Source organism: Agelaius tricolor, unplaced genomic scaffold (assembly GCF_023055355.1).
Source record: "Agelaius tricolor isolate 1412-34295 unplaced genomic scaffold, bAgeTri1.0.p SCAF_9, whole genome shotgun sequence".
NCBI classification, from domain to species: Eukaryota; Metazoa; Chordata; class Aves; order Passeriformes; family Icteridae; genus Agelaius; species Agelaius tricolor.
This window is the reverse complement of record NW_027269269.1, coordinates 18687072-18711804: the sequence shown is the minus strand read 5'-3', so window position 1 is coordinate 18711804 and position 24733 is coordinate 18687072. Positions and strand designations below refer to the sequence as shown.

Sequence of the window (24733 nt, the reverse complement as noted above, 5' to 3'; positions counted from 1 at the left end):
AAACATCTTCCCCATCTTACATTTAACACTGTGAAGCCAAGGGAAGTCCGAGACTACACAATCCACCAATCATTTTATGAGCTGTGATACAGCCAAATTCAACCCTACCCATACTTCCATGCAGGAAAAACATGTTGCAAAGCAGAATGGAACACATTTCACCCACGAATAAGCAGTTCAGGTAGGGCACAAGTGAAATGTTGGAAGATCTGCAAAGGCCTTTCCCACACAGAGTCAGAGCTATAGAAAACTCCCAGGAATACTGCCTTCCCAGTATTCTTAGCAAACCAGCAAACCATGTACTATTCTCATTTGAGAGCAATGATATTACTGTTGTCCCTAAAATGTTACAAATTCCATATTGTAACAATTTAACATTTGTCTCTCCTGCCTTAATGCACATTTCAATATTAATTCCTGTGGCGGACAGGAGAAAAACCTTTCAGAATCTAAGTGTTGCACAAAGACAGACATGAAAGAGACTAGCAATATTTCTAACAGGTGTCAAAGTCCAAGCCAAACTTAGTTATTTCAACTTACTCTTAGTGGAGGGACCAGGTGAGAGAGACTGTCCCGAAGATACGCATAATGTCTGAATGTATGGTCAGAGAACAGGGCAGGCATTGTTGGGCAACTTTTCGCAGCATTAAAAATCAGAACCAGAACAGCGATGTCTATTGCAAATGGTTTGTTAAAGAAAAATGAAAAACAGCAAGAAGAGCTCCTTGGGGATGGGAAGTTAAAAGAAGCCATCAACAACCCTTTCTTTTGCCAGGATTTGTCTAGGAAGTTCTTTATAGTTGGAAAATACTGAGCAAAACCCGAAGAAACAGCTGTCTGAGCAGATTAAAATCAAGTACAAAGTGCAAACATTACAGGGTGAGCCATACTGGAAAAAGGATGTTACTGCCAACATGGGATGGCTCAGAAGCAACACAAAGGAAAGGAGCCAGGGATCCCAAACACAGACCATGCGCATTAGGTGGAGTTTCACCCTTCCTCACAGCTTACACTGTGCTCACCAGTTTGCACCACAGAACCACAGAGTGGTTTGGTTGGAAGGGATCTTAAAGACCACTAGTTCCAACTCCACACTGCCATGGGCAGGGACACCTCCCACTAGACCAGGTTGCTCAAGTTTTTTGGTGCCCTAACAGTGTCCAAAATTACACATTAACTGTCAAATTTTTGAAAATTGATGCATTACCTATGATGCCCTGAAAAACATCACTCTGCACAGGGTTTAAGCAACCCAAAGAATCAAACATGGAAAGAAAATTCCGAACTAGAAAACACATTTTCACAGTCTGAGACCTGCAGAAATAGAGAGCAGCCAAAGGCTTTAAAAGTTAGCCCAAAGGCTGACACCTGCAACAGGGCTGATCCCAAGCATAAGCTCTGATTCAAATTTCCTAAGTGCTTTGAAGCAAACAAAACCACGTTTTAAATATCAGTTTACACTGGAAACATGCTATTCAGGTTTACCCCAGCTTCTGGCTCACATGCCTATCTTCACATAATATGCCTCTGTAAAGTTTGGTGGCATGTTACCTCCAAAACACTCTCTAACATAATATTCTTTGGTTCCTGGCAGGACGGTGCACTGAGTTAAAGAACAGCATTCTTCTCCCTGCAATGTTCCTTTAATTCTCAATTCACAGGACAACTTTACTCAAATTATTACTAAACCATGTAATTACAGATTCATTTCTCTCCACCTGATTCCAACTCATTTCAATTCTCACAAGGCATTCATTTAATCTGTATAGAATTTCTGGTCGATGGCCTGTGACTGGAGAGAAAAATAAGGAGAGGCTTCTAGAAGAAGGTTCCAGTCCAACGTGTCTCAGCATGCATCAGAAATAACATTATGTTCTGCCATCACACAGAAGGGAAGCATGGGGAATAACAATGGAAAAATGCATTTCCAAGGCATCTCCTGTTGTTGAGGAGAATGGTGTATCAATAATCGTTTGTATTCTAAAGCACTGGAAGAGCTAACAATAATATAAGGATTTCTGATATTGAATTATTTCAGAAAGATGAAAAATTCAAAGCATTATGGGGATTCAGGCACTGCTGTACTTAGAGATGGTGCTATTTTATAAACTGCACAGCAGTGAGCACAGAAAAACTTCTACGTAAAAAGAAAACAGATATGAAAAAACATTCTTCTTATTTAAAAGCTAAAGCATCCTCAAAACTAATGCAACTAGACAAATGTTTTCACATCAAAGGGCTCATCTGCAAAGCCTAAACCTTGACAAATTGCTTGATTATTCATCACAGCATAAAAAGAAGACCAATTATAGTCCACTGATATTTATGAAGATGGTTCCAGCTAACAGCTTTTTCATCACTTGCTGAGTAACAAACTAAGTGCAAAGGGATTCAGAAACAAGCACAGGATTATTTGTCTGCTACAGGGAGAAATGGCTGAAGAAATGTGAGAGTCAGGAAATCATGAATAAAATCTACTGCAGTCAAAATTATCAACTGGCTTCATGAATAAAGATACAGGCTGGGTCATCCATGTCTGGTTCCGGAGTGTCGAAGAACGGATGTGTGCTCAGCAGCTCTGGGACTAATGGAAGCACCAAAGTGGGATGCCTGCTTCCCAGGAACTTCAAGCATCTGGAAATACACAGATTGAAATATATACTAGTAAACAGGCACTTTTCAAAATATAACATTCTAAAGCATTACTACTTTATATTGCAGCAACACTTTTAGACAGTCAGCAAGAAAATCCTACTGTCCAAGCTCACTGTTTCTTTACAACTGACCATTTGCATTAATATTTTATAGGATCTGAAAAAACTGAAAGGACATGCAGTAATTTTTTTTTAAATTTAAAGTGTGTACAAAATAGTTAACACTTGGAGTTATACAATCCAGGAAGCTTTTATACTAAAGAATAATGAATGAGTGCATTTTTTTTCTTCAGAAATAGGGAAGATAGGAGGTAAAATCTCAAAACCCACAAACTCCAAAACCAATGTAAAAGTACACTGGAAGTCAAAGCAGGTGTTTTGAGTAATATCTAAGAATTCCATCTCAAACCATGTGTGTAGAGCACCATTCCCTCTATTGCTTCCATTAAACAACCAAAAAATCTGCTGCAAAAGTTCCTTCTTTTTACTTAGACAGAAAAATTCCTCTGACAACACAATCCACTTATCACAACTGATACAGTCAACTGCTGGTAAATATTAGTATTTAATACAATGTCAAGTTAGCAAAAACACTTGCATAGAAGAGATGAGGTTTCAAACAGAATTAATCTTTCCTGTGAATGCATTGAGTGCCTGGAATAGGGGCACATTTCCAGAAGTGGTCATCAGATCTGGATTCCCAGTGCAAGTATTGACAAGCAAGAACAACACAGAGTTTCTACACCAGTCATGAATAAGTACATATTTAAAGAGTAACAGGATTGTACACCTGCAATACCTGTTACCTCCTTAGCAAGCTCAGTATTTCCTAGCACCTCACTTACTAAAAAGAAGAGGAAAGTGAGTAGACACACAAGGACACTGAACACACTCACTTCCATATGGATTCTCTGTCAGTGGGATACTTGGTCAGGTTTTTCAGCAGCTCCACCAGTGCAAGATGGATGCCTTCTTTAGTTGAAACATTGGTGCAACACAACAGTTCATGAAGTGCTTCCCGAATGTCCCTTGAAGAATCCTAAAATAAAAACCCAACCCAGACACTGCTGAGTGAAACATGCCTGCACAAACATTTACTTTAAAGGTGGCAGCCTCTGTTCCTTAGCTGAGTTAGTAAAAGAGGTCTGTGAACAGCAGTGCCTGTTTCTAGTCACCAGAGCTAAAACCCACCAGAAATGTGGTACAGAGACAAGCAAGGGACACAGATGAGAAACAGAAACTGAGATCAAGGACAACAGGGAAAGCAAATTCCAAAGTCTGGTCAGAAAGCAAGGAGTACCTGGTACAATTATTCTGATAAAGTGAAAGCAGTGGTGTGAAAACAGAAGTTACCCTCAACACCCTGGTGTTCCATATTTACGCTGCTGGAACCAATTTAGACACCAAAGTTAATGGTATTTTTTTACATCCTTTATTTTTGTACTGGAAGATGGATTTTACAGAAAAGCACCAAGCATCTTTCAGAATCAGATAAATCCATTAAAATGTTAATAATTCTACACTTAAGCTATCCCACTGCCTGATGATAATTATGATAATATAAACCACAATACATGTAGAGTTTATCATACATGATAAGTCAGCACAGAAGAGCCCAGCCTAAGCAGGACATTTTCATACTTCAATGCACAGGTTTCCCAGCATAAACAAATGTAAATAATGACAAAAATGTGAGGCACCTAAAGCTCATTGCTGCATTTGCAAAGTCAGATCATACTCCAAAGCATTTGTTACAGACTGATAAAATAAGTTTAATTAGTTTGCTACTTCCTGAGGCACAACTGAAAGCAGCAACTGCTGCCCTGGGTCAAGGAAATAAAAGGTGAAGAGACTGAAACAGTGGATTTGCAGGACCTCCCAAGGCACTTCCCAAAAGAAGCAGGAACTTGCCTACCACAAGCAGTAGATTAAAAAAAATGCCCCAGGGGCTATAACTCAGCAAATAAATCAGGTCTGAGAGGACAGTTTTACACAGTACCATTCATACAGCTAAAATCTCTTCCTGGATCAACCTCATCAAGGAAGAGCATCTGACTCATGCTATTCCCTGAATCCTGGCTTAACACTGACTGGGAGGATGGTGGTTAGGAAAACTCAAAATAATATGGCAGAGCACACTGACAAACACCCTCAACAGAAAAAGATCTCAGGCCAGTTTTGCTTGGTGAGCAAAGATGTAGGTGGCCAGCTCTGCTTGGTGAGCAAAGGTGTAGCCAAAGCAGCTGAACCAAGGACACAGAAAGAAAATGAAGCTGCATGCAACATGAAGTGCATGAAGTGCTGGACCTCAACACAAGACAGAAGGAAACACACGGAGGGAACAGCACAGTGATCAAAGGAAGAGTTTTTATCTAAAAGTTGTCTCTTTCAGAAGTATTCTGCTGTCCTGGTGCTTACAAACGACCAGATTCTAGGAAACTTTGTCAGAGTTCAAAGAGTCAAAAAACCCCAAAAAAGGGTGGGTTTGCTCTCAGAGGAAGGGACTGATTAGCAGTACATAATTAAGCACCCCAAAGCAAGCAGGAAAGCAATTCTTGCCCTCAAGAATTTCTTACCTCTAAGACAGCCAACACAGTATCCAGCTGGTCTTCCCGCAGAGTGATGTTGTTGGAGATTTTTCTCATTGTGTGTATTGACTGCAACCTGACCTCCTCAATTTCATCATTAAACATGTCAACCAGAAAATCCAGGCATTTCTCCGCAAAAGAAGGTGAGGACTGAGCCAACATACACAGGGCTTCAACCGCAGCAATTCGAACCTCTGTTAAAAGAGGAGCAGGGAATTCACTGAAAATTAATTAAAACTGTCTAGTTTAAAAGGACATTCACCCAACAGTGAGGTCTTGTACTCTTCAAGGGCTGGGCTAAGGACAGGAGATGTTAAGGAAATGCTGAGGGCAACAGAGCCTCAGCAGGGACCCACTGAGGACCTCTTCACAGACAAATCTTCAAATCAAGTCTCACTTCTGACACAGGCCCTGCTGCTGCCATAAGCATCTGCAAAAGGGACCTGCAGATGAAAAACAGGTCTCTAATCCATCAATAAATACTGCATATTTCATAGTGTGTTTTGCAAGCATAGCATTAACACTGGTATCTTAAGCAAACTAATTTAGTTAATTAAACTGTGGTTGTTTTATTCTTCCTGACATTTTAATTGCTTGGAGCTTTCACTGCATTTTTACCTTGCTATGCAGCACTTTATGAATTGCTGAAAAGCCCCAGAGAATCAACGTTTTGGCAGTTAACAGAATGAAAGTCTTCCGCTTTCTGACTTCATATTCCTCAAGACAAAGGGAAAAGGTACCACCTAAATGTTAAAGTTATTTGAATTAAAGTAAAAAAACACATCAGAAAGTATCCTGAGTCTACTTACACTGTAAAACTTTGCAGGAATTTGAAGAATACCCAAATATAACAAGGTTAGGCAGAGATGAGATTCTCTTCCCTATAATCATCCTCATTAGCTTCCCTAACATTTATGTGCTAGGATCAGAAAAATGGTAATTAATCTGATGTCTTAAAAACATTGCCGTTTTAAACATACTTCTAGTTTTCACTCAAATTAGCTCATCTTGAAAACATTTACTTGAACTTGTGTGGAGCTTTTAGGCCTATTGCTCTTAAAGAAGACATCTGACTCCTCAGGATTCTGATCAAGTACAAAAATGCACAGACAGCAAGACCCTGCTCGCTCAATAATGATGCTTTTGTCACAGCTCTGAGTCTCCATGGTCATTAAGACCCAGGTATTAAGTGAAGAGAAACATTTTGCTGATACTGCTTTCATAAGCTGACACACTAATTCAGATTTAAGCTACAACATGGAATTCAAGCAGGGTTACCAGTCAGGGGGAGCTCAGCAGTATTTAAAAATGCTGCAGTGGAGAGAGAGATCTGTGTATATTTCACATTCGTTCCTTTTATCCACATTCCTCGACAGCAGCATACTGACTCAAGACCTGTGGCACAAGAAACTGTAGAACATGTTTCATTGGGCCAAGGGGCTGAACCAGTGAAACATTTTTTATTGTTAGTCAGGAAAAAAAGAAGGTGCACTTTCAAGCTTTAGGGAGAGTTCAGCTACTGGGAAAACATGCATTTATTTGCAGGACTCATGGAGCAATAAACCCACTTTTACAACACAATCTACAATATTTTTGTTGTGGTGGTTTTGTATGTTTTAACTTAACCTCATCCTTCCAATAACATTAAAAGCAAATTCAAAAATTACATTCAGAGCTTGGAATTTTCATGGCTTATGCAAATACCAGCCTTGCACTGTACCAGGAGAGGTTTAGATGGAAAACATTTGGGTTGTCAATCATTGGAACAGACTACACAGGGTAGTGGAGGAATTGTTATCCTTGGAAGTGTTCAGAAATCATCCGGATGTGGCACCTGGGAGCATGGTTTAGTAGTGGACTTGGTGGTGTTGGGTTAATATTTGGAGTCGATAGTCTTAGAGGTATCTTCCAACCTAAATGACTCTATCAATTTCCTTCCTGCTGACAAAACACCATTTTCAAACAGCAGTAACTAACTGCCAATTTCTGACCACATCCAACTGTTAAATTTAAGTCAACAACAAAAAATAATCCCAGTGGGTTTTTGCACTCCAGAAGCAAGCCACTTATTACCATATATGTTACTAAAACTTTACCATTTATAGGAAGCAATTTGCTTTTTCTACCCAACTGAACACTTCTATCAAAAATTCTGTGCAACACTACAGCACCTTTGAAACAACTGCCATATCAGAGATCACAGTAATGCCCATCAGCCAACACAGATCTCCCCCCTTTAGGTATTCCATGCCCAGTTAACACTTACCATACATCTCATCTTCCAGGCCATGAACAAAAGCCCCACAAGCTCCTGATTCAATCAAGTTCACAGCACCAGTATCGATTTCCTCTTTGGGAGCATCATCTCCCCACTTTCTGCCACTTGAAAACTCCCCAGAGCTGTAGAGCTCTTTGGCTCGTTCATGTGCAGTGCGCTTCCTCTGTCCAAAAAAACATTTCAGTTACAACCACGTCAACTTCAAAAGATGACTGAACAAAATATTAAACTGGATCTGAAAACAGATATAGCTGGAGGCTTAGACACTGGCACACATACAAGTGCTAAGAAAAGCAAACAGTACCTACTCTTCTATGGCTATTTCTAACTGCCACTAACTCTCTGTAGTTTTGATGTAGGGAAAAGATAACAACAAACACATTTTAATTAACATATTCTTAGACATCCATTGCAAAAACAGCCCAACTGGGTCAGAAAAAGGCCCATCTAGTTAAGAAGCCAATAAGTGATCTGCAAAAATGCTATAACTTTGCAGTTCAACTTGTTAAACTGCAATTAAATACTTTAATGCTAGCAATACTATCCAGAGTTCAGCAATGTGTAAAATGGGATATTCATTCAGTGTGCTTGCTAGTCTGCCTCCTTTTCCCACACACTCTAAATAAAGCTGCACAGCATTTTCTTTAACAGTCTTTACAAAGCAGCACACAAAAAACAGCAGCTCTTCATCATTCTTTGGTAGACAGAAAAAAATTAACCTAACCTTGAGCATGTTGCTTAAGGAAGGAATGTTACTGAAAAATTTTGCTTACAGGGTTGAGTAGCCTTTAGCTACTCATGTTGCTTGAAATTTTGATGTTTTTTGATTAGATGTTGCAGGATGTTTCCAAGAGCTTGCTCCTAGAACTAGGATGCAATCTTTCCATACACAATAGGCAAAGTTTTTAGCCAAAAAACTATCAGAACACCACAAACATTTACCTCTCAGTTGTTGCAAAACTCGAATAACCTAGAGCTGTTTCTTACATGCTTGGTTAATGAAATCTAAAACTAGCCATTGTTTCATTGACTTTAATCTAAAACAAAACCTGTCATCATCAATTAACTCTCAGCAACCCTCAGGCAAGGACAAGATGAACAAGCACACTCAATATTAATACACCTCTTGTGTGATTTTAGCACCTACACACAGGAAAACAAACTCAAACCCTTACATACCCTCAGATCTGACATGAGCTTCTTGTCAAGGGTCTGCTCCAAGAAATGGGAGCTAACTTGTTGCATAGAACCCTAAAGAGAAAAAAATATCAAAAGGAAAAAACAGGATTATTCTAAACTGCACCATATAATTTTCTGACTTATCCCAATATGGCATTCAATCTTATCCACTCATTCTAACAGCTTTATGCAATACCTGACAGCATTGTACGTCAGAGTCTAAAAAAGTGAACTTAAGAATCAGAACATCTAATTTTCCCACTGAGGTTAATGTGGCTTTTCTTGAGTTCAATAGGTTCACATGTCCTGTAGTAGAGAAGTAGGAGCAGGAAATTATGACAAGGATTTGTTTTTTTCTTTAATGTTCAACCATCTGCTCTCAAGGGAAGAGCTCACTGCACAGTTGAGCTGAAAAACTGTTGGGTTTCCTCAACCTCCCTCATTTATTTCACCTCAGAATTTTGGGAGAAATTTACCTATATGGTTTTAAACATCCTCCCATTCTTTTTTTTTTTTTCAAATATATATGAAAAGTCAAGTACCTTAAGAGAAACTACTCTCTGTAGAGAAGAAAATAATGCAACTTACCAATAACTTTGCAGCTTGTACTCTTACAACCCAGGACCCATCACTAACCATATGGCAAATTTTTCCAAAGGCATCATCAACCAAGCGAATTTCTTCATTAGAAGAAGGAATCGGGACGATGCTGACATAGAGAAATCAATTTGTTGATTGTATTCCATACTAGATGGCATCAATAAGAAACAACCATGCTGATTTCCTATCATCAATGTTCAACAAATACCAGGAACCAAAACTTCACTGCATCAGTGCATTCTCATCAGGGATCAACCATTTGTACACATCAGTTTCGTAACAGCTCCTCCTCAGACCTACCAGCACAAAACTCTCAGGATTAGGAGGTTACTTGGCCAGTACTTTGAGGACAGTGCATGCAGGACGTACCTTTCAGGGTAAAGCTGACTGAGGACCCAGATCAGCTGAACTGCAGCACTGCGCACTTGCTCGTAATCATCTGCCAACAGCTTGCAGGCCTGAAAGAACATTCATAGTCCAATATACCTGAAACATCTCCACCTGAGCTGCCATTCCCTTCCCACAATGTCAGCAACAGCCTCACCACAGTTAGGACAGATTAAAAATCAAAATGAATCTAGTCTTCCCTGCTACTCTCTAGTATTTCCAAGTTTGATCAGGCAGACTAGATCTAATAAAGTCAACCAGGCACATGTTATGAACTCCAGAATTGCCTGTACTATGCAAGAAGGATGAAATGAGAGTCTGCAATAGAGCTGATCTGATACAGGCTGCAGCTGCACAGCTTTACTGATATAACAAACACAAGCTTCATGGGTACTCTCCAATGAACAAGGGTTTAAGACTTGCAGACTACGACTGCCAGATGACAGGAATGACTTCATCATGCCTTGCACTTCCCATGATCACCTCCCCAAACAATATACGACAAAGCACATGCTTTAGTGCATTTAAGCACAATGGATGCAAAATAACTTTTTATTTCCACTGTTATACAACAACAAGGAATATCTGCTACCTAAGTGTAAAATACTCCTCCTCTGCTCAGTGCCCTCCTCCTCACAAAACACACTGCCAAAGAACTCAAAGAGAAAGATGTGCAGACAAGTACAAAACAAATACAAGGTTTTACCTGACTATAAATAGCTTGCTGTAACTTTAGTCCTCTTTCATGAAGCTGTAGCTACAGGGGAAAAAAACAAAACAATGTAAGAAAGTGTAAATACATGTTTAAGGGACACAGACTAAGTTTTCACCACAGTTTTTCTGTTTGAGCTGCTATTATTAAAATACTGCATTACCTTGACCATAAGGATTTTAAATAATATTCTTGACTTCAGTATAATTTTTTAGCTTCATAATCATTCATACTTAGATTATGGAAAAACAATTTATACAAATACATTGCCTGTTCATTCTCCCAACCTTCAAATAATTTTTTAGTGTTAGCCATATTAATTCACAATTAAAACAGATAATTAATTACTTTATTACCATTCCTGAAACATGGATCCAAAAGTAGCATTTACATGGCATGAAAACTCATTGGCAATCCTTCTGTTACTGAACCACAGGGACAGCAAAGTGTCCTACATTGTTTCTTTTTAGAAGGATGAGTAAGTACAACATGTAGGAGAGGGAGATTTCAGAAAGACTCAAGTGCAATCTGACCTCCTCAAATGCATCTTCCTTCTTTCTCTGGAGTTTAATAACATTAATTCAAAGATCCTCGTTGACCATCACATTAGATGGAACATTATTATAAACTTAGGAGTAATAGAGAAACTTCTGTATCCCCATACACTCACAGGCAACTCACATTAAGCAGTATTTTGAAAAGCATGGTCTTTGCTTGCATTTCTTCAAAGCTAAAAGCTTCTGAAGGGTCCCCACACAAAAAAACCCAGTATACAGTATATCTCATGAACAATTAGAGAATGCTAATGCTAATGAATGCAACTATGAGGCAATACATAAATGTTTGCTTTAAAACAAACAAACTAAATTCTTTCTGGACTTATCACACACGTTTCCTATCATAAGCAGATACCTGCTGCATTTTGGAGCACTAGTGGTTTCTTGTAGTTCTGGTAACCAATACTAAACCAAGAAATAAATTTGTCTCTAAAAGAAAGAGCCTACACATACTCAAAAGAATGAACAAGTTGAAAAAGCCTCTTCAGCTATACCTGAAACAGAAGTTATGAATCACTCAAACGTCCTTTAAGATCTCATGCTACTCTGGTATTTCAAGACCTATCTTATTTTTTCAGGTAATTTTGATACACTGAACAGGCTTTTACTAAGTTAATTAAAATAATCTCTAAAACAAACCTCTTTGTGTTAGTTTGCAGCCCTCTCTCAGCTCCCTGATACAACTCCAAACCATTTCTTCCACCATACCAGCTACACTTACCATGGCTTTTATAGCTGCAGTCCTAACTCGAGGGTCCTGATCATTAAAATGATCTCCTATTATCTTCTGGACATCTTTGGCTGCCTGGCTTTCAGCCTCTTTTGCAACACCTTTTTCCACTGGGCCAAGACAGCCAATTAGCTGAAGACACTTATTCCTTACACCATGAGAAGAATCTGTCAGATGCTGTGGAAGAAGAGATGAGCAGATGTAGCTGGATTCTTATGGTTCTTTTAGCCCTTTGAAACATCGTGCTATGTTTCCTAGCAGTTATTAATTTTAGTATTGTAACAGTTTGTTGAGAAAAATTAAAATAATTTAAATACTGACTACCTTTCTTTTTTTCTTGTGGCAGTGACAAAAGTTTCCTGGCCCAGGGAGGCCTCCTTACCTTGCAGGCTACCTCTACCAGCCTCATCCTGACAGATGGATTGTCTGGGAGTTTTGTGCCGATCACTAACAGGGTGTCCAGCAGCTGAGCAAGGACTTGGTGGGACTCTGCAAAACAGAAGAGTGAAAGGCTATGCACTACTCTGCTGAACTCTTACCAGCTACAGGATCACAGAGTGATCCACATTGAAGGCCATCCTGAAACCTTTCAAGGCCTGAACTAGCCCAGCTCCCTCAGCTATGCCTTGTACATCACATACTCCAGTCCTCTACCACCTCAGGGGCTCTGCTGAACTCACCCAACCTTATCAGCACCAACCTGGCACTGGGGAACCAAAACTGGATAAAGTATTCCAGATGTGGCCTAACCAGTGCTGAGTAAAAGGGTAGAATACCCTCCTCCCTTGACCTGCTGGCTACACTCCTCTTGACACAGCTTGATGAGCTGGCCTCTAGCATAATATAAAAAAATCTCCTCCTCAAACACATTTCCATTTTAAGCAAAACTGTCCTGTAGAACAGAGAACCTCAGAAGCAACAGCTTTCAGATGGAGATGCAAAAGCAAATTTTGCACTCCTTTAGAACAAAGATTTAGAGCAGGCAGGTCAGAGGAACATTCTTCTCCTCCTCAGAACATGGTGTTATCTGTCATCACTCACAAAACCAGAAAATTAATACTCTAAGCAGAAATTCTCAATCATACACTTGAGATGTAAGACCACTGTCCCAAATGCTTTGACAGCATGATTCCACCTTTACCTCAAGCACCACATCAAAAGTGAGACTTACTCTCATTCTGAAGGGTGTTAATGGCATCATCCATAATGCAGTCTGGGGAAAATCCTGCAGTCTTTGACAACAACCCCAGCAAGGATGCAATCTTCAGCCTTACAGAGGCATCATTCTCCTGGAAGGAAACAACACCCCAAAAAAAACCCCAATACAGCAAGTTAAACAAAGAGAACAGCATATATTACCTACATATATCTACTCATTTAAAAAACAGCAAATGCTGTCACAGGTGATAACTACATAAGTATGCCTCATCAATAAATATTCCTTTAAAATTAATTTCAAAAGTTCATGCATTTTAAAGATTTATTTTGAGGCTTCTACAGACTCATGCACACATGACTTCTGGTCATAACTGGATGGTCTCTCTTTCATTGTATTGCCAAGGATATCCAATGCAGAATAGAAAGGCAGAAAGTCATCTGCATGTCATACATGGATCTTACCAAGCATTTGTGCAACACTGAACACAGAGTTGCAGAAAAATTACAGTAACAAATATCCCATCTTTCAACAAAAAATTTTACAGTTATAACTGTTATTTATATCTGTCAAGTGTTTAAGGGAGACTTCAGTGCCACACACAGCCTCCAAGTGACAAATGTGACACCCAAGTAGCAGTCCCTTTCTCAACTGAACTGAGAAGCGTTTTTTATTTTAGGGTTGAAGTTATGCATTCGAACAATGGATTCTGTCGTGAGGACTGTATGGGGACTGCCCTACCAAAATCTATAGGCATGAAGGAGCAGGAGGCTACAGGACCATCTTAAACAAAACAATGACACTTCAAACAAATAAATCATCACATAACTTCCACTGCAGTTACAGCTTTCTGGATGATCAGGGTCAGCTTTCTGGATGATCAGGGGAAGTGTGTTATGGAGTACTAAGAAACAAGTTCTTTTGAAAATTTTGTCTGTAAGTAAAATAATATCAGCTATGTTAGTTTTGAAAGTAATATTTTTAAAAGCTGGATTCTGTAACAGGCTGTGTTCTTGCCAGTGTGATCTCATCTGCAGGTTCATGAGTCTCTCTTCTAATACAGGCTACAAAACAAACTCCGAGCACAAATAATCTGTGTTATTTGACCAGGAACTCTGTATTTCATAGAATCAGAGAATCATTTATGTTGGAAAAGACCTTCAAGACCATCAAGTCCAACCCCTAACCCAGCACTGACAAATCTACCACTAAACTGTGTTCCCAAGTGCCATATCTACCCATCTTTGAAATACCTTCAGGGATGGTGACTCAACCGCTGCCCTGGACAGCCTGTTCCAGTGTTTGATAATCTTTTCAAAACTTTTTGGAAAGTTTTCCAAATATCTAATCCAAGTCTCCTTGGAGCAGCTTGAGTCCATTTCCTTGTTCTACTGCTTGTTAATTGGAGAAGAGACTGATCCCTGACAGTTTTTTTCATAGATTTCATATTAAGCAGAAATTCTTTAGTGAGAGGGCAGTGAGGTACTGGCCCAGAGAAGGTTGCCCAGGGAAGCTGCCTCATGCCTGGAAGTGCTCAAGCGCAGGGTGGATGGAACTTTGGACAACCTGGTCTAACAGAAGTCCCTGCCCTAGCAGAGGGGTCAGAAGTGGATGATCTTTAATGTCCCTTCCAACCCAAACCATTCCATGATTCTGTGATTTTAAAAGTGCTGGTTTTTACCACATAAGCAATAGCTAAAAGGTTTCTCCACTGCTAGAGAAAATGAAGAACAAGGTAAGGACACATCAGTCAGGAAAGTGTTAGATAAAGCTGAAACAGCTGTAGACATCTGGGCTCCCAGTTGGAAAAGTTCCAGTTCCCTGGAAAACTTGACAGGTCTTTTGTCCCTTGCCAAGTTAACTTCCACACAGGCCATGAGCAGGGATAACTTGTCACAGGCCGCTGAAACCATCAGCACAGGGACAAAGTAACACAATCAGAAATCACTTGGGTCAAGGGCTACAGCTGCTCACTCTCAGCCCAGGCTGAGTCAGCAACACAGGAGCCTGTGAGCCCCTGTTCAACATCCCACACCAAGCAAACAGGAGTAGAAGGAGCAAGCATGTTTGACTCCCAGCTTCACCACCTTGTAATAATGCTCCAGCAGGATTCTGACAACCCCTTCCACGCTCTCCACTTCCACAGGCTTCCTGGCAAACTGGAGCAGGTACTGCAAGGCATCTGCAGGTGAGGTGGCTTTGCACAGGTCCACATGCAGCGCTGCTGACTTGCTGGGCTTGGTCAACCGCAGCTTCTTGGTGGACAGGTCCTCATGCTGCTGCTGTGGGCAGAGGGACACGGCTCAGAAACAGCACATCCAGACCCACTCCTCCCCAGACTGACCATGGGGAGGCCTAAGGAAGCTCCCATGTCCCAGGGCAGTCGCTAGTCCCTCCTTCATCTGTCTCAAGGAGACACCCATGATCAGACCGCTGTGGCTGTTACTGTCCTGCCCAGGTAGTCCCCATCCCTGCAAAATACGGCTTCTCCCCACCCTAGGCTGGGTCAAATGCAGCTGCTTCCAACACCAAACAACGAATCCAGGGCAAACACCGGCTTCTCCCACTCCCACCGGCCTGGTGCAGCCCAGAAAGCCGCTGTAGTTCCTTCCCCAGTCGCTGGCTGGGGGATGCTTCCTCTTCCCCGCAGCAGCCCCGGCTCTGCTCAGGTCAGAGAATCAACAAAACGGGCCCGGGTGGAAGGGATCACAGTGGGTCATCTCGTCCAACCTCCCTCTCAAGCAGGGTCATCCCAGAGCACACTGCACAGGACTGCGCCTGGACGCTTCTTGAGTATCTCTAGTGAGGGAGACTCCACAACCTCTCTCCCTCTTCACCCTGAGGGGAACACCTTCCCTCAGAGCTCTCCCCTCCAGCAGCTCCAGCCTTCCTAAACTCGGGGCCGACCCGTCCCGCTGCTCCCCAACCCCTCAGGGGCCGCCCCAGCCCCGACGCCTGGCAAGCGGGAGGCGCTCCCAGGCTCGGCGCCGGGCTGGGCCGGCGGGCATCCCCACAGCTCCGCCTCACCCGCCGGCACCTCCCGCCACACGGCAGAGTTCGGAGCCGTCCATCCTGGCCCAGGGGGTAGGTGTTACCTGGACCACCTTGGTGAACTCCTCGTACACCCGCTTCTTCAGGTGCGCCGCCATGACGCCCCGCGCAGCCCGGAAGAGGAGCCGTCGAGCTGCGGCGGGGAGGGGCCCAGGCGCGGCCTCTCTTTCCGCCCGGAGGCCGCACTCGATGGTCCGGCGGCCTCTCGTTGCCATGGGGACGCGGAACCAACATGGCGGCCGCGACTCGGCCCGCCCGCCCCGCCCCAGGGCGGCTGCCCCGCGCTCTTTCGCCGCAAAGTACACCCAGGTTTCACTAGTGAGAGAAATAGCGGATTTGTCTTTACAAACAAGCTGTGAGTCTGCTGGTAGATAAAACTAGCACTGGGAGATAAAAGAAACGGTGGGAAGGATGCCGCTGATTGATGAATGGAAAAAGATACTTGCTTTTACAAATAAACTTTAGGTTGGCTGATAAATGAAATTAGACATTGAAAGATGAAAGAAACAATGGGGAAGAAAAACCCCTAAATTCCATAAGAATTAAAAATTAAAAGGGAGGGTTATACATTAGAGGGAAATCTTTGGTATCAGGTGTATTGGGCAGTCTGTACATCTCAAGTACCTCAGCCAATGGGGAAAGGGAGAAGGGAAATGTGCCCAGGAAATTAGGATAAAAAGGAGGCTTCGTCCTCCAAAAATTTAAGAGATCCCAGGGGTATGCCCCATGGCCTCTCCCTTTATTCGAATAAAGTAAAAGGACTCCTCTGTCTCCTTTTTGGGCATAAACCTCTGATGTTTGTGGATAAATTTTCCTAACACTAGTATTCGATTTTAAGCTGACTTTCCCACCTTTTTCTACTTTTTTTAGCAAACAAAGAAATGAATGCTCATTGGTTCTAAATGACATAATTATCTTCATTAATTAGTATTCTGTCCTCTACTGGTTATTTATTCTTGCTTCTCATGTTAATTAGTCCCCATTTCTCAGTATTTTTGCTATCTTTCTCCCCGGTAGGGAGGTTTGCAGCACATACTGAAGAGTCTTTGTTATCTTCTGGTTTCTGCAAATGCCCTTGTAGTCTATAAATTCTGCATTTTTTGTGTCCACTTTCAGAAATACATCTCTCTCTCGCTTCACCAAAGCATATCAGGGCTAGTTTAGCAAAGCTTAAAGTTTCAATGATTTTCCCAATTAAACTCTAACAATAATGATTTGTGTGAAGAAACTATCTATGTGTTGGCTAAAAGTGACTTAAGACCGATACAATGCTAATAAATAATATACCGCTTATGATTAATTAAAACAATTAATTGAAAATAATTAGAAAAAGTCTTTCCATCAGAATCGTGGAATCACTAAAGTCAGAAAAAATGTCTAAGATCATCAAGTTCAGCCATTAATCCAGCACTGCCAAGCCCACCACTAAACTCTGTCCCTGAGTGCCACATCCACACATTTTTTGAGCACTTCAGGGATGGTGACTTGACCAGTTCCTTGGGCAGCCTGTTCCAATGTCTGACCACCCTTTCAGTGAATACGTTTTTCCTGATGATTTTCCTGGCACAACTTGAGGCCATTTCTCTTGACCTGTCCCTCACCTGGCCACAGCCTCCTTTCAGGCACTTGTAGGGAGCAGTAAGGTCCCCCCCTGAGCCTCCTTCTTTCCAAGCTGAACACCCCCAGCTCCCTCAGCCACTCCTCATCAGACTTGTGCTCCAGACCCTTCCCCAGCTCCACTGCCCTTCTCCAGGACATTCCAGGGTCTCAATGTCCTTCTTGGAGTGAGGGGCCCCAAACCGAACCCAGGATTTGAGTGTGTGCCAAATAAAGTTTCTCATGGCAGCAGTCCTATAGACTTAAGAGGTTGGCTGGTGTCAGGCTTTAACTATTCTATACTGAGATTTTTTTTCTCCTAATATATAATTTTCATCTCTGTTGTTGTGACTTAAGCCAGTTTCCCCACCCTTAGTAGGGGCAAAGTGAAATAGATCTCTTTAAAGCAACCTTTTGTCTACTGGAAGGCCTCCTCAATCTCTCTTCTTCCAGGCTGAGCACCACCAACCACTTGGTTAGGATCAAAAGAGCCTCTTTCCTAAACCTTTTTGTCCTCTCTGACACTGACTGTGTCCATTCTTACCAAGGCTGTGAATGTGAGAGATCTCAGAGTCCCTTCACACCTAGAGCAGAACTGCCCTGCAGCCTGGAGTGATTCATGGCTGTCACTGGGGGGGAGGTCCATGCTAGGATAAGCACATCTGAAACACAGTTTAATTAGGAGTGCCTCAAATCTGGTATCCTAAAGACAAAACTTCGGATCTTAAGAATTCTGGGATCTTGAGGGGAAAATGTCAGTAAATAAAGCACTTCTGCATAATTTAAAAAATTTTTAAATTTTATTTATTTGAAATCCCAGGGACCATTCTATGATTCTATGTTTATTGTCCTTGCCTGGAAGAAATCCATCTTCCAAGAAGTAAAGGAAATATGGTCTTTATCAAATCAGCCATTATGATTCTCAGAGTGATTAAACCCAAGCTGTTTCCAGTATAAAAATAAACTTTCAAATTCTAAGATTTTTTTAAAACGCCTTGTACAATGCAACTTGTGTTTGGTAGAAGAGAATTTGCAAGCTGTTGCTTCAGTACCACTTCCTTCCCACCAAATCATGGCAGGTTTTCCCAATTCTTCCAGGAGCTTATGTAGTTAGAAATAGCATCATCTTAATAATGAGTGTCATAAGAAAAAGATTAAGATTGTGTGGTCTGAAAAAGGAGTGTGTATCCTTAGATTATAAACTCCTCACATCAGTGATGGTATTTTTGCCTTTTGTTGATCCTGGACCGTAGCTGAGGTTCTCTGTCTTTCCTTCAGGACAAATAATAAATAATGGTAATAAATACATTGACGAAAGAGTAGGCTGTCTGCTGGAGAAATAAGAAGCGATTGTAGGACACTGAATCCTTCCTTTTAACCCAGGTTCTAGTGTAGAAAGGCAGGAGAAGAATAGCTTTTGCCTTCCCATTTAGAAACCAAATTTAATTTGAGTATGTGGTAATATCATTGTTTCAGTCAGGATGTCCACATATGCGGCCTGTTCCCATTTGCACTGAGAGAGCACCTCTACATGTCCACCAGACATATTTGGGATTATTCATTTCCCTTAGGTTAAGTGAGGTTGGCTCAATTCACAGATCCATCTCTTTGAACTGAATGAATAGTAAGCAACACTGAAGAGTAAAATTCCTCCTTCCTCTGGAGCTTTTTAAAACCCCTAAAAAGTTATCCCCTAAACCCCAAGTAAAGTGGCTCTTAAGTGCTCTTTGATATGGAAAACAGCCAAAGGAGATCCTTTTGTTGGCCTGTGCATTTCTTCCTGTCCCTCTGGCAGCTCGTGGTTTATTCTCCACAGTCCAGGTTAATTTGTTCCAGTCATTGCTTTCTGATGTTCCCTATCAATGGTGGCACTTTGTTACCACCAGGTGAACAGGAACTTGTAGAAGAAGTCATGCGACTTGAAGCGAAAACCTTTTTCAGCAACATGGGGCTGAAAGGATATTTTATACCCTTTGGCTTCAATGTCCATTTGAATGCAGTCCAGCAGATCAGAAATACTGGGCACAGCCTTCCAGGGGCCAAACTTCACCACAGATTTTTTATCCATGTCCAAACTGTTCAAGGCATCCTGACACCTGGCTGCATCCTCCTCGGTTCTGACCACGCATACGATGACGCTGGACTGTCGGGACGCAACCGCTTCCGCCCTCGCGATGCGGATCATCAGCTCGATGTTCTCACTGTAGTTGGGCACACGAGCCAGAAACTGCCTCCTCGCCACGAGCTCCCCAAAGATCTGTGGGGAGTCCTCAAGCTGCTTGATCAAAGGCTCTATGTCATAGAACAACGCCTCCTTGTAGACGTCCTGGATGCACTGGGTGGGCACTTGGTTACTGCGCAGGTACTCCAAAATGTATTTGAAGTGGGTGCCTGGCCTGTCGATGAAGAACCTCCCTTCGGAGTCAGTCCTGAGTTTGGGCTGGCCGGTGAACATCTCTGCCAGCTTGGAGCCAGGGTGTTTCTTCAAGGTGCTCAGTGTTGTCGTGTACATCTCCCCGCCAACATTTAACTCCACAATTGGTGACAACTGAAAAAAAACAGTGACAAAAAGCCATGTGCATTATCACTCTGAGGTCATCAACATGGAAGTGTCAAGGAAAAGATAGATGATTGTACTGGGGACAGCCAAAGGCTATACAGAGACTCCATCATCAGAATGCATGAAAAGACACTATATTTAGAAATCTGCAGTTCTTATAAAAACAATGGTGGACCTAAGACCTGATTGGCCGTTAGAAATCTTCTCTCACACTATTGGTGAACTATGAATAGCACACTCTGGAGAACCATATCTATAAACAACGCTTACAGAAAAAGAGATAATAATTGTTTGGATTCTTTCCCCTAAATTTCCCACAGCTTCTAAAATCCTGGGAGAACTATGTCTCTCTCTGTTCAGAGGATATGTAATTACTACAGCTGGAGGATGGAATGATGATGTGAAGAGCAATATGAGCTCCCATTTTGTGGGTGTCAGATGGGAACCTCCACCTGATTTATTGCAAAAAGCAGATGTGGGATGCTTATACAGCTCTCACCACCAGAGCAGCAAAGACTTGTACATTTCTAAATGGCTAAGTCCTCACCTCATCTTTGGAATGTAGGAAAGTGTCATTTTCCTGGTGGGAAAGAGGGAAAATAAGTACCTTGCCCAGGAAAGCTGGGAGTGACTACAGGAACACTGATCTAAGTAGCTCACAAGCATTGTCCCTGTGGGCCACCTAACAGCAGGAGCAGTAGGTGAGCTCTCACCCACCCCATGTGCAGAGGGACAAAGATAGAGCCCAAAGCTGTGCTATTTCATTTTTATAATCTGAACTGTTCTTTCCTCTTTAAAGGAGAAACTAAAGCCTTTAAAACTTTATAAATAGGTGGAATTGGCTTCCACTCATCTGGGGGTTCAGCTGCAAACCCTGAAGTAAGACAAAAATCCATCATGTCAGAGGTGCAGGACAAAAGCTGTTTAGCAAAGCACCTAAAAATGTATGATGGCTTTAGTTAGGAAGTAATGGAAATATTTCATGCAACTGGCATGGACTTAAAATGGAAAAATGTAAAGATTGTGTGTTTGTTCGCATTTTTTAACCCTCTGTATTAACACCATTGTTTGAATTGAAGGAGGCCTGAATACCTGGAAAGCTGGACTTTTAAAATTGACCTTCTTGTATGTTCAGTTCTGAAAAATTTTACTAGCTTCCTTTTGCACTTAGGTAGTAGTCAGCAGATGAGAAGAAAAGGGAAGAAAGAAAGAGTTCTTTTCCTCCTGCCAGCACTACTGTAACGTAAGTCACAAGCCAGGCCGGGGCCACACCTGCCATTGGGAAGGCGTCAGTCAATAAACAACCCTATTTTCCAGGAGCTCACCTGCACTTTCTTGGTTCTGATCACGAAAGGAGCTGCCTCAGTGCTGCTGGTCACATGCCTCAGGTGAAGTGTGTGCTTAAGTACTTAGCTGGATCACATGGGTACAGAGCCACGGGATGACGTGAGCTGATCTCACAGCACACACCAAGAGAAGGGGGGGGGGGGGCTCCTGTGCCCTCTCCCTGTCCTGTTCTTGTACCTCTCTGTGTGCTCTCTTGCTCACCTCATGCCAGCTCTGCTTCTCTTTCATCTTAGTGAACTGGATTGGCTGACAGAGGATTTAATGACCACAGAGCTGACAAAAGGACGGGACTAGGAACAGACAGCCTGGTGCAATGGGAGACATTCCCTTTAAACTATCAGATTTAGCAGAAATTTGCTCACACCCTCAGCAAGCCAGGGAAGCAGCAGGAGATTCAGGCCAAAGACCCTGCTGGAATATTGCTTTGCACTAGTGTGGGCAGTTTCATTTCAAGAGCAGTCATTTACACTTGGGTATAGAAGACAAGTACTATTCTGTCTGAGACTATCTTGTGATTTCCACCTACTGAAAAACACAGCCCAAAGCTGTTTCTGTAGTCAAGTCTCTCCCTAGGAGATATGCTATTAGTCCAAGAGCTACCAACAGCACTCCCCACCAGGGACTATTTGACAGGAGAGTCTCAGGCTTTTGAGCCTTTGCTCCTTTTTCACATGGCAGGTCAGATGTTTCATGCTGTTTGTCACTAATACAAATGGATAACATTTATTCCTTTATACAGTAGCCCAGCTTCATGTTCTTGCATCTTGATTAATGGTTTTAGCCTGGCATCAAGAAGGTTCCCAGTGGACTGGAAGTACTGGCACCAGCTGATTCCCAGTTCTGTAATTAGCCAGCAAGATGACACTCAGGAAAGTCATTCCATCTATTTGTGCCCCAGTTTACTAATCTGTAAAACAGTTGCTTCCATAGGGAAGCATTTTGCAACTTACATCTGAAAAGTGCAATGTAAGAAGGTTGGTTTTCTTAATACAGAGAGGTCTGGAGAAGAGATTGTTCAGCTTTAACCAAGAAGACAAACTGGTTAGCAATACACTGAGGGCAGAGGAGACTAAAAAGAAATAATCTCATCACTGATTTCCACCTAGTAACATGCTGCTTGTCTGAGACTACCATTAATTTTCCTTATAGCTAGAAAAACTGCTGCTCCCACCTGATGATCCTGCATGCCAACAACACAGGGCAGCTTTGGCATCATTAGAGACTCATAAGACTTGCTGAAAACCCCAAAACCTACAACAGGCTTTTATTTAGGGAACTGACCAATTAAAGTTTATATTAATTGAATTCCACTTCTTGCGAAAGGAGAAGAACCACTCTGGTAATTTGCTGTTGTCAGATCTTGTATGCCTGTGAGAGACCTAGCCCTCCCATAACACAACAGGTGCACACAGGCACAGCTTTTTAACTAGAATCTTCTTCTTAGGGATATATTTGGCAAGGCCTGGTGTCTTCAGATTAGCATATGGGGGAAAAAACCCACTCGAATGTCGCCCATCAGGGGTGCTTTGATCCCGCATGAGGGAATTGTGCCCTTGAGGACATACCTTACTCACCATATGCAGGCTGCTGGTGACCTGCTTCCCAAGGGGCTTGTGCTCTGACGAAATGCTCATCTTCCCCAGGAGCTGAGGACTCAGCTGTTTGGGAAAACCTGCTGCTCGGTGCTGGCGTCCTACCCTACACGCAGGATGGCTCCCAGCTGTGCTCCAATCCTCTTTCACTTGGTCTTTCTTCCTTGGGTCAGCTTTTTCCCTGCTCCCAGCCCAGCTGCTGCCACGGAGGTTCCAGTTTGTCCCAGGCAGAGTCCTGGTTCTAGCTGCAGGTGTAGGGAGAGGGGAGGGGACAGCCTGAAAGCGGAAGTATTTGCTCATTAGTTTTCTGGCAACCAGCAAGGTGCAGGGTGGACTCAGGCTGGCTGCCAGCACACACCTCGTGTGCTGCTATGTGAGTGGTGACTGAGGGCTGAATAATCCCTTCCAAGGGAGGCACCTCCAATGAGCCCCATGAGGTGCGTCCACCTCTGCCTTGACAACTGATTGTATCAAAACCAGTAAACATTTTCACAGCTTTTTCGCCTAAGTGCACTGCTGTTTTAAAGCACAGTTTATCCCAAACAATTTCACTGATCCCATTTTTCACTCACACTGATGACAGATCTACAGGGTGTCTACAATCTGTCCAAGGTGATGGCATTTTCTTCCTCACCCATACAATCTCTGGGCACTGAGTAATTTGTGCAAAGTAAATAAAACCAAACCTGAATCTCTGCTTGAACATAAACTCTTAAATTGACCATAAATATTTGATTATTATCTTTGCATGACATTGTTTTCTAATATCCTGTATCCACCAAATATAGAATGTGGGCAGCACCACAGATTTAGTGGTTGTAAGACTATCACAAAATCAAAACACTCACAAGGATGTAGTGAAGGTGAACTTGAAAGTACTTAAAGGGGTATTTATAAAAAAAGGAGAGTGAATTTTTGCCTGAGCACATCATGACAGGACAAGGGGGAGCATCTTGAAGATAAAAGAGGAGAGATTTAGATTAGATATAAGACATTCTTTACTGTGAGAGTGATGAGACAATGCACAGGTTGAGAAAGCTGTGGATGCCCCATTCCTGGAAATGTTAAAGGCCTGGTTAAATGGGGGTTTGAGCAACCTGTTCTAGTGGAAGGTGTCCCTACTTATGACAGGGTCGGGGCTGAGGGGCTGGAGTTGGAACTAGATAGTCTTTGAGGTTCCTTCCCAATCCAAACCACTCTGTGATTCTATGATGATTCTCTGTCTGTGTTAATTTATTAAACACAGAGTATTACCTCAGAGCTAGCCTAAATAACCTCTTCAGAACCAGATCACAGCCCTTCAGGGTCTCCTTTATTTCATTCCAGGTCATTCTAAGTGCACTGTTGCTTCCAAATTTGTCTTCAGGGCACTCATCACTTCTGTGTCTTCATTTCATTTTGGTGGCAAAATTGCCATGGGCATGATTGTCCAGAGATGTAACATAAAGTTTGTAATGAGAGACAATATCTTTTATTAGATCAGCTGATATAGATGGATAAAACTATCCATGTTTTAGGGCACATGAGGCATTCCCATGTCTGTCAGATTCTGCTTCAGCTTGCCTGGGGTTTTTTTTCCCATTTTTTTTCCAGTTTCTGTTGGTCTAAATAAAAGGTGTTATCCCCTCTACCAACATTGCCTCGCTCTCTTTTGTTTCAAGATGCTTCCTTTTGCCAGCAACTAAAAGAAAAAGCTCAGACAAATACAACACTTCCTAAAAATCTTCCTGGGGGAGATGTTAATTA

At 42.2% G+C, this 24733-nt stretch overlaps 2 protein-coding genes across 4 annotated transcripts in view; both read right to left on the bottom strand.

Moving 5' to 3' along the window:
• The window catches only part of INTS4 (integrator complex subunit 4), a 32013-nt gene extending 15932 nt beyond the window's left edge, over positions 1 to 16081 (bottom strand). Inside the window, exons 1-14 of one of the 2 annotated variants that reach the window (XM_071432939.1) lie at positions 15937 to 16081; positions 14929 to 15123; positions 12857 to 12974; positions 12068 to 12174; positions 11677 to 11862; positions 10393 to 10443; positions 9669 to 9757; positions 9288 to 9408; positions 8700 to 8771; positions 7509 to 7683; positions 5231 to 5436; positions 3551 to 3693; positions 2519 to 2634; positions 541 to 674 (exon numbers count right to left, since the gene is read on the bottom strand). In XM_071432939.1, coding sequence (XP_071289040.1) covers positions 541 to 674; positions 2519 to 2634; positions 3551 to 3693; positions 5231 to 5436; positions 7509 to 7683; positions 8700 to 8771; positions 9288 to 9408; positions 9669 to 9757; positions 10393 to 10443; positions 11677 to 11862; positions 12068 to 12174; positions 12857 to 12974; positions 14929 to 15123; positions 15937 to 15990 — 1767 coding nt within the window. In that variant the 5' untranslated portion in view covers positions 15991 to 16081. The remainder of the gene's footprint in view (positions 1 to 540; positions 675 to 2518; positions 2635 to 3550; positions 3694 to 5230; positions 5437 to 7508; positions 7684 to 8699; positions 8772 to 9287; positions 9409 to 9668; positions 9758 to 10392; positions 10444 to 11676; positions 11863 to 12067; positions 12175 to 12856; positions 12975 to 14928; positions 15124 to 15936) is intronic. The other variant, XM_071432941.1, reaches the window with a different exon arrangement.
• Positions 16082 to 19364: 3283 nt separating this feature from the next.
• KCTD14 (potassium channel tetramerization domain containing 14) lies at positions 19365 to 23029 on the bottom strand. 2 transcript variants are annotated; one of them, XM_071433866.1, is made up of 2 exons: positions 22961 to 23029; positions 19365 to 20036 (listed from the first exon to the last, which is right to left on the bottom strand). In XM_071433866.1, exons 1-2 carry the CDS (start codon positions 23027 to 23029, stop codon positions 19365 to 19367), a joined length of 741 nt encoding a protein of 246 aa, XP_071289967.1. The 2 variants fall into 2 exon arrangements, with proteins under 2 accessions (XP_071289967.1, XP_071289968.1); XM_071433867.1 differs by having other exon boundaries at positions 22970 to 23029.
• Between the last annotated feature and the right edge of the window lie 1704 nt (positions 23030 to 24733).

What these genes read in the sequence shown, in the direction of transcription:
- KCTD14 (XM_071433866.1), bottom strand. Translation starts at nt 23,029, where the DNA reads ATGAGCATTTCGTCAGAGCACAAGCCCCTTGGGAAGCAGGTCACCAGC. An exon ending in GCCTGCATATGGTGAGTAAG is followed by an intron (nt 20,037 to 22,960) that starts GTATGTCCTCAA and finishes GTTTTTTTTCAG; the next exon opens with TTGTCACCAATTGTGGAGTT.